The sequence below is a fragment of the Panthera leo genome, chromosome A3 (genome assembly GCF_018350215.1).
Source record: "Panthera leo isolate Ple1 chromosome A3, P.leo_Ple1_pat1.1, whole genome shotgun sequence".
NCBI lineage: Eukaryota > Metazoa > Chordata > Mammalia > Carnivora > Felidae > Panthera > Panthera leo.
The window spans coordinates 121,287,137-121,296,484 of record NC_056681.1 but is presented as its reverse complement, the minus strand read 5'-3'; the positions used below and the strand labels follow the sequence as shown (position 1 = coordinate 121,296,484).

Sequence of the window (9,348 nt, the reverse complement as noted above, 5' to 3'; positions counted from 1 at the left end):
GACCTTTCGTGCAAGGGCCCCTCCCTGCCCTCCCCTGAGGCCAGTCCACCCCCGGGTCTCAGGTCTGCAGAGTTGTGTCCCCCTCAAAGCTCTGGATGGGCCAAGGCCTGGGAAATACAGAAAGGCGTAGCTAGCTGTGGCAAAAGCACATGCCCAGTCTTCCTTTAAAGATAAAGATGACACCCTAAAGCCCTCTGTTATGGAGATTGATGCCACCTGGGGAGAGGAAGCAGAGGTCAGAAGTCACTGCTTTGGCTTCTAATCTGAGCTGTCACATCCCTGACTCCTTCTCTCCACAACCCGGAGCACCTGGTAAAGGCTGCTTGTGGGTCCAGACCTTGCAGCTCAAACAGGTCTTGGTGGAACCTGCCAGCGGCTAAGCGAGAAGGCTGGGACGAGCCACTCCAGCCTGGAACCTGGGCTGGACAGTCTCCACACTTGCCCTACTGAGTGAATGACTGATGGTGGTGGCAGGAGGAGGGGGGTTCACGTGAAGACCCTCATGTCTGGGCAAGGCAAGACAGGAGGGAAAGGCCCCTTCAGAGCAGAAGGGGAAGGGTGACAGTAATGACTTCCCTGCCCACTGCGGCTTTGGTATTTTAAGAGAAAAAACAAACGATAAAACCGTACCTCAGGTCACTCTTCCTACAGAGGACCAGGGAGAGGCTGCTGTGAGCCTGTGAATGCTCCAGACTTTCCTTAGCTTCTGAGCTGATCCAGAAGACTTGGAACGGGGCTTGGACCCAGGTTGTCACCTCTGTGTGCACCCACTAGCTGCACATTTCATATCCACCTGGAGGTGCTGAACACCTGCACGCCCCCGAGGAATACCTCCCCCTTAGGGGCAGGGCCAGGACCAGGGTGAGGTGAATGAGGTAAATGTGAGGAGGCCTCACTTCTGGGGCTGAACAAGTGCAAGGTGGACCCTGACACAGACTTCCTTGCATTTTTCACCCCAGGCACCTCTCCCCTCCACCCTCAGCACCTTTGTCTCCTGCGGTGTGTTCTCAACTGGAAAGAACTTACCATGTTGGTCCAGGAGCCCAGCCTGTGCCCGGCCAGCCACATGGAGGATATGGAGGTGGCGGGGGTGGGGTGCGGTGAGGGGGTCCTGCCTTTAGGGAGCATGGCCTTGCAGGAGCAGCACTCACATGGGGGACAGAACATGCCAGTCCATCACTGGGTCACAGGCCTGCCTCTGTGAGCTCCTAGAAGACAGGGCTGCTCAGAGAATGCCTGCAGCCTCAGCCAGAAGCAAGTCTTCTGAGTTAGTGGGGGCTCAGCAGGGGTGGGGGTCAGTGGGAGTGGAAGCAACCCCAGGAAGCAGGGAAGCATTTTCCGAGGGGGCACCCCAGCTCCCGCTAGCCTCTGTGCCAAGTCATGGCCAAACCGGCTTCTCTAGAAGCACCTGGAGTATTCCTTTGTGTTGCATTTGCCAAGATAGTGTTTCAGCTGCTATTTATTATTTTGCTTCAGAAGAAAGGCTAAAAGATGCAGAGAGGGAAAAGAAAATAAGAAAGATGGGCATGGCCTGTTCCAACCGACTTGGCAGCACGTCTCCCCCAAATGAGGCAATCATACATTTTCCAATCGGGCTGGACAGGCCGTGGCTCATTCCTCAGCTCCCTGTCTGGAGGCAGTGCGGGCTCCCCTACCTTCTGTGGATTAATCACGCCTTCAGGGCCCGCACAGCCGGCGCCTGCTGCTGCACGTGCCTTCCTGACATGAACCAGGGGAGGGTCATTAGCCACCTGTGATCCTGGCTACAGCATGTGCACACGGGCATGTCAATGTCTCCAGAGCACATCGGGGGTGTCCCTGATGTAGAGGGCCACCATCCTGATGCGTGTTCAGGGGTGTACAGTGTGCTTGTCCACGTGGCCAGCACCGTGGGCTCCTGGACAGTGGCCCCTATGCCCCAGCCCGGCGTGGATAATGCTAACAGTGATGGCACACGCAACTCTTAATTATTTACTCATGAATAATTCATATTGAGGTGATCTGTGGGGCATGGCTACTGATCTGGGGCCCAGCAAGTATCCGGGAGACCAAAATACAGACGCAGCCTAGGCATTGGGGCTGAGCCTGGGTGTCGGCTGAGTCTCCTCCTCCAGGCCATCCTCAGGCCCCAGATGGCCCAGGCCTTCCATAAGCTTGGGCCTGAGTCGTCATGGTACCCTAAGCTGCAGGGAGAAGGCTATCTGACCAGGCAGGCCTTGGGGTTCCTGATACAAGATCCCCCAGGTCACAGGTATTCAGCTGAGGATGACCTTTCTCACCAAGTCTGTTCCCTCCCAGGGGTCCTGGGTGACAGAGAACCCTACCAGTTCCCATCCACCTAGCACAGGGGTCTCAGGGAGTCCATGGCCATGCGTTTCAGAGAGCAGACCACACACAACTTCATAGTTGACAGTCTCCTTTGTCTTCATCCTGGAAAACTGCCTCCTGTTGGCCTACCTTTTTCCACCCCGTAGCTTTAGGGTCTGATCATGGCCCAGTGATCAGGCTCTTTGCCTGGTGCAGAGGGCTCACGGGGTTCAGGTTGGATTCTCTCTTGGTGCTGGGGGCAGTACAATTGTCCACCCCCACTTTCCAGAGGAACAACCTGAGGCATCCTTGAGTTCCCAGAGCTAGTTAGGGGTAGTGCTGGGGTTCAGACTCAGCTCTCTTGACCCCCTACTTGGCTTCCTTTCCACTGCCTGGGGACACAGGTCTGAGTCCTGGAGTGGTCACTGAGAGCTCTGGGCTTGCAGAGCAGACAGGACAGTCTCCAGAACTCAGAACAGGGCAGGGAGTATAGGCCCCCTTGCAGAGACACTCTGAAACCCAACAACTCAATGACCTGGAACAACTCAGGTTTCAGGATCTGAAACCTGACCAGGTGGCCGGAGAGGTGCCCGAACACCTGGGGCCTGGTCAGATCTCAGGATCTGACTGGAGCATAAGCAAAAGAGGGTTCAGCTCCATGGGGTTTCCAGAGCCTGAACTGAGCCTTAAACCAGGCACTTACTGGGGTGGAGCCCCTATCTCCTGGCAGGGAAGGATGCCTACGCTAGGTTCCATAGCCCCGGACCATTTCTTATGGGACTCCAAAGTACTGACGAAAAAGGCTTTCATTTCACATTACTTTTCCTATCATCATAGAGGCAACCTAAGCATGTCACAGAAAATGTAAAAACAAAATAAACAACACCTAAGGCTTTGGATCCAATTCTTAGACAGTTTCCTCCAAGCAGATGACTCCTCCTTTTCAGAGGCTGCGCAACACTGAGAAAAGGGCAGTTGCGGTTCAGCGTAGAGGCTGGGCACGTTTCAGATCTGGGAGTCGAGAGCACAGGAAGGGGTCCGGGAACAGGCAGCAGGCAAAGTTTCCGGATCAGAACTAGAAGTGCACCTGACAGTCAGAGGCATGGCCTCTGCTCAGACTCCCCTCCATCCCTCAGTAAAGGGCCCCGTGCCAGCCTCTACCAGCTCGCCAGCAGCCTGCCAGGAAAAGGTGCTCACCTTGACAGGGAAGCACTTGTGTGTGTTTTGTCTGTAATTGCTTGACCGGTCTCGTCTGAGACGCCCTGTCCGCGTGGGGCCCCCTCCCGCCCCAGCGAGCACTTCCCGCTGCCTCCCCCACCACCACCCAGGGTGCACGTGTGGGCACACCGAACCTTTTTGACACGCTGGCTCTGTGCCCAGCAGGAATTACTAAAGTTGCCACCTCTGGAGCTGGCACTCTGCCGTCTCACCCAGGGTAAACTGTGCAACACATTTCTTTCATTCCGTTTGCAAGGGGAAATTAAATTGAGGAATGAAGTCTAACCCAAACCTGGCATGCAAAGACTTGACCTTTGTTTTGAATACACTTAATGAGGCTGAAACCAAACTGCATGGCCTCCAGCTGCCTGAGTCTCCATTCAGAGCCTGGAAAAGATGGGCAGCGGGAGGAGGTGGGGGGAGGGGCGGGTGCTGGGACCACGAGTACAATGGAGCCACAGTGTCCTACAGCAGGTAGTCCCCGAGGCAGCGAGCTGGCTGGATCTACTGACCTCGGAGATGTCCTTGGGCTTAAGGAGGCTCCACTGACCCGCTCCCAAGCATGCTCTGCCCACCTGTGGGCCCTTCCCCCTCTCCATCCTCACCAGCTGGAAGGAGATGATTTCCTTGACAATATGTGAGGTTGTATTGTTTTGTGGGAACGTAAGGGCTGTCTTAGTGGATCTGTCAGGCAAGGCTAGGCTTCGGTAACAAAATAACCCCGCCATCTCAGCACCTTAACACAGTGAAGATGTATGTCCCAATCTTTCCAAGTCCGAGGCTAGTGGGGCAATAGCTTCCACCAACAGCTGCATCTCCGAGGTTGCCAGAGCAGGTGAAGGGAACTGAGGTTAATATAAGATGCTCTTAGAGGACAGGGTCTGGAAATGTTCTCCATCACCTCCCCTCTCATTCTATCTGCCTGAATTCAGACGTGGGATTCCCAACTTAACTGCAAGGGAGGCATGGGGAGGTCTTCCTGGGTGGTCGGAGAGAGGACACGGTGTGGTGAGCTTTGCAGCATCATCTCTGCCACACTTACGATCCAACCTAGGGAAATCGTGGCCCTGAGGTGCTGATAATTAGGAAGAGCCTTGCAGGCAAATGCTGGGAAACAAGAGTCTAGGCTGTGGGGTCTGGCTAACCCTGGATATGCAGAGGTTCTGTTCTCCTTCTGAGCCATCCTCAGAGGCTCCAGGTCTGACTTACCCGGGAGATAGGACATTTCCTTACCCTGATACCTGCATGGAATTTCCAGTCAGAAGACTCAAGTTTTTTGTGTCTGAGCTTCTCACCTTCACACAAATGCATTCATCTCTTCTGGAAATATTAAGCGATTAAGAAAAAATAAGCATTTGTTTGTTCATTTAGCAAATGTGTACTGAATACCCTTCTATGCCAGACATTGTGTTAGGTGCAAGGATTACAAAGACAATAAACCTGGGACTGTTCTCAAGGTAGCAAATATACCACAGCCATTGATGCTGGGAATGGGGTGGGTGCCAGGTACCCGGGGTGGCGCTAGAAGAGGACTTCTTGCCTGACCTGGAGGAGGTGGGTCAAGGCAGCCTCCTAGAAGAATCAGAGCCTGAACTGAGTCCCAACACGCATGTGGGGCTTGGCCATGGGAAGAGTGGGAATCCATTCCTGGCAAAGGAGCAACATTGACTTGGACCCCAAGCGGAGAGAGAACTGATGCCTTCAGAAACCAGAAAGGTGTTTGGAATGGCGGGGCATCGCCTCTGGGGTGGGAAGGGTGAATGGTGATGCTGGAATCCTCAGGTGTCTCCTGGGCCACACTGAGAGGTCTGGACGTTATTCTGAAGGATAGGATTTAAAGCAGCAGAGTAAAGTATGGTGATCGGATTTGTGCTTTAAAAAAACCACATGGGCCATTGGGTGGAGAATGGGTAAGAAGGGCAAGACCAGAACAGGGACACTGGTGGAGATAATCTTTGTGAGTCGGGTGGTGGATGTGCAGAGGGAGAGGGGGCAGATTTGAGAAGCAGCGGGGGTCATAGAATCAAAGACCTCACTGTTGAACATGTGGATGGATATGGGGAAATGGGGGTGGTTTTCCCTGCGAGAGGGAATCCCTGAGAATGAGTGGGCAGAAGAACAATGAGTTAATTCTGGGACCTATGGTGTTGAGGTACCTGTGGGGCAACCATGTACTGCTATACTTCAGACTCTAGAATAGTAGGTATGGAGCTTAGGATGGACAGGGAGCTGGAAATGTAGCCTTGAGGGTCATCAGGAAAGAGATGACAGTTGACAAGATTGTCCAGGGAGAGTGTGTAGGGTGGGACAAGACGCGGGGGAAATGGGGACCCCCAAGAATGAGCTGAGAAACAGGAGCTTGCCAAGGAGACTACTAAGGAATAGCAGACACGTAAGAGGAAAACAAGGAGAGAGCATGATGATGCCTTGGAAGCCACAGAGAAGAGGTTTCTAGAAGGAGGGAGAGAGAGATCAGCCATGCCAAATGTGAGAGGGGTCGAGAGAGACAAGGTGTGAGTGTCCCATGGGATTGAACACACAGGTCACTCATGACCTCGGTGAGAACAACTCCCAAGGACTGGCCAGAGCAAAAGCCACATCAGAACAGGTCACAGTGTGGGCAGGAGGGGGAAAAGTGATGAGAGCTATTTAAACAACTCTCTTAAGAGTAGTCTGTTTGGGGGTGGTCAAAGGGGGATTCATTTTTATGAATCATTTTTTATTATGTAATATTGGATAGGTGAAACAGTAATGTGGTGGCAGCAGGTAAGCCATGAAGCATAACGATAAAATAAACAATGAGCCCCATGTCCGTTTTAATAGGTCATAGTCAGCTCTGCTTCGGTGTGCCCCTTGTGTCTGGCAGAGGGCACAGTGCCCAGGGAGGGCACAGTGGCTGCCAGGGGCCCCCAACCACCCAAGCAGAACAAAGGTAGCAGGTCACGAGGGTTGGGCCCGGGCTCTGGCTCTGTGGCACTAGAAGCTGGCAACTAGACCTGCTGTGCAAAGACCACAGTAGAGTCATGTACAAATTTTTAAAATAGGGCAGCCAGTCCATCCACTAGCCAGTCACTCCAGAGCCCCCCACCATGACCCAGCTGGATTTGCAGGATAGGAAAATGAGCCGGGAGCTCTCCCTGACCCCCAGGAGCTCACACCCCAGACAGGAAGTGGTTGCAGGGCAGGCCAAATCACACCTGAGCAGTGACCGGAGCTGAGGATGTGATGCGAAAGGCAGACACCCGCCCTCCCCAGGCCGCCACCTGTGCCCTGACTCTGCCGTCACCTCTCCCCTCTGCCTCAGCCTTGCTGCCACCTCTCCGGCCGAGTCAGCCTCCCCAGTATCTTTTCATCCTTGGTGACTGAGGGTGACAGCGGGTCCGGGCCAGTCAAGGAACCAGGCAACTCACTGTAATTCTGAGCAAAACCCAGTTCTCATACCGCAGGGGGCCCTGCAAGCATCCCCGGGTGTCTAGGTCTCCATGACAACACTGAGGGCCTGCCGTTCAGATAGCCACGAAAGTCGCCTGGGGGAGGTTATAAAGAACTCTGAACACCCAGGGGCTTCACCCCTTTCCAGACTAGAGCCCTACATGGAGCTACAGTCCGAAGGCCAGAGATCCTGGCCACCTTCTCCCTTCCTCTGACCTCAAGGGAGTCACATTCTCAACCAGCTCCCTGATCCATACACTGGGGATGAGCCATGCCCGGCCGGCTCATGAGCTCCAGGGAGGATAATATGAGGTTTATGGAAAGGGCCTTGTCCACTATGAAGTGAGCCTACAGGTGTGGCCGCTCTCCCCGTCACATGGTTGGGGGAAGCGTGGCCTGCCTGAGGAGTCCACGGGACCTTGTTTTCATGATGGGGATGGTGGGATAAAATCCCAACCACAATTCAGATGAGCACACACACGTTGCTCTGGGGGAGTGTGACACTGCAGAACAAAAAGCATTTCTCTAAATTTTGTGTTAATGCTTATTTATTTTTGAGAGAGAGAGAGAGAGAGAGAGAGAGAGAGAGAGAAAGAGTGTGAGCAAGAGCAGGGCAGAGAGAGAGGGAGACACAGAATCTGAAGCAGGCTCCAGGCTCCGAGCTGTCAGCGCAGAACCTGACGCGGGGCTCGAACCCACGAACTATGAGATCATGACCTGAGCTGACATCGTACGCTCAACCATCTGAGCCACCCGGGTGCCCCTGAATCAAAAAGCATTACTCTAAACTGACACTGGGTTCAAATCTTGTCTACTACACTTTTGCCACGTGATCCTGGACAAATCCTTTGTTCCCCCCTCTGTGACGTGGGGCTAGCGATCCATGCGTTGTGGGCTTGCTGTGAATAGGAAATGAGCTATCGTTGGAAAGCCCTTTTTTGCACACAGAGCAGATGCTTCCTCGATGCTGACGGCGTCCCGGCCAGGCTGCTGTGTGACTAAACCGCCCTCCTCTCCGCTCTGTGCCAGCAGGTCCGGCCTCTGTTCCCCTGTGAGGAGCAGCCACGGCCCAGCAAGATGTCCCGGCACCACAGCCGCTTCGAACGAGATTACCGCGTGGGCTGGGACCGCCGAGAGTGGAGCGCCAACGGTACGCATGGGACCACCAGCATCTGCAGCGCCACCGCGGGGGCCGGTGGCGGCTCAGCCAGTAGCCTCAGCGCCCGGCCCGGCCTCTTGCCGCTGCCCGTGGTGCCGTCACGGCTGCCCACGCCCGCCACCGCCCCGGCTCCCTGCACTACCGGCAGCGGTGAGGCCATCACCAGCCTCGTGGCCAGCTCTGCCTCCGCCGTCACCACCAAGGTAAGCCCGGCGTCCCCTCCGAGCAGGAGCCGAGCAGAGGGTCGTGGCTTCCCCTGAAGGTCTGTGCACCAGTCACCACCTTCTCCAGAGCATTGGCGTCCCTGGGGCTGGGCCAGCCGACGGTTCAAGTGAAAGCTGACATGATTTTGTTTGCCGTAAAGTCTCTCTCTGTGACTAACTTGTAAGACAAGCAGGTGCTGAGGCCATTTGTTGTCTTATGCCATGTTTACAAAGTGCTTTTTAATTTGTGTAGGGACAGTGAACTCCAAGTTGGCAATAAAGATTCCCTAAATAGGTGACTTTAGACCATGCAAGTCCCCCCGCTCCGGGGGCACCAGTGACTTAGGTTTGCAAGAAGGTAGTCACCAGCAGTAAGGCATAAACGGTCATAAATCTACTACTTGGTAACTACTCTGCTGAGAATTCTCCCATCCACTGTGCCTTCCAAGCCTCAGGTAACCCCGTGGATCGCTACTTTTGTCCCCACCTGATGGTTGGGGATACTGAGATACACCAAGTCTGTGAGAGCTGGTCCGAGGCTGGACCTTCATTGGGGCCCAGGCCTTGGGCCCCAGCAGTCAGCTTCAGGGGCATCATCTCCAGGCCATTCCCTCTCTTCTGGAGGTGGCTCCAGCCTTGGGAATGACCGCAGAAACCAGGCTGCATTACTGACTGAGATACTGAAATGAAAATGTCACCAAGTCTCATGCCTGGCTTCAGGCTGAGCTGGTCCCCCTCACGCTGCTCAGAGCCCCTCAGGAGCCAGGACCTTCCAGGGACCAGGACCCGCACCGGTGGCAGGAAGCCTGTTTATGGCCATCCTGCTTCCTCGGAGGATCAGGGGCTCTGCAGGCCGCCTTTGCCTCGGCCAGCCATTCACAGCCGCCTCCCAGGAGCCAGCGTGTGCGTGCGTGCATGTGTGCGTGTGTGTGTGTGTGTGTGTGTGTGTGTGTGTGTCTAGTGTTTTCTTCCCTGCTTTCATAAAAGTTGCGGGAGAAGTTAAAGGCGGGGGAGGCCCGGCGCAGCCAT

General features: G+C 54.7%; 1 protein-coding gene across 1 annotated transcript in view; it reads left to right on the top strand.

Moving 5' to 3' along the window:
• Nucleotides 1–8,034: 8,034 nt before the first annotated feature.
• KLHL29 (kelch like family member 29) overlaps nucleotides 8,035–9,348 on the top strand; it is a 144,512-nt gene continuing 143,198 nt past the window's right edge. Inside the window, exon 1 of the mRNA XM_042933582.1 lies at nucleotides 8,035–8,319. Within this exon, the coding sequence (XP_042789516.1) occupies nucleotides 8,035–8,319 (285 nt within the window). The remainder of the gene's footprint in view (nucleotides 8,320–9,348) is intronic.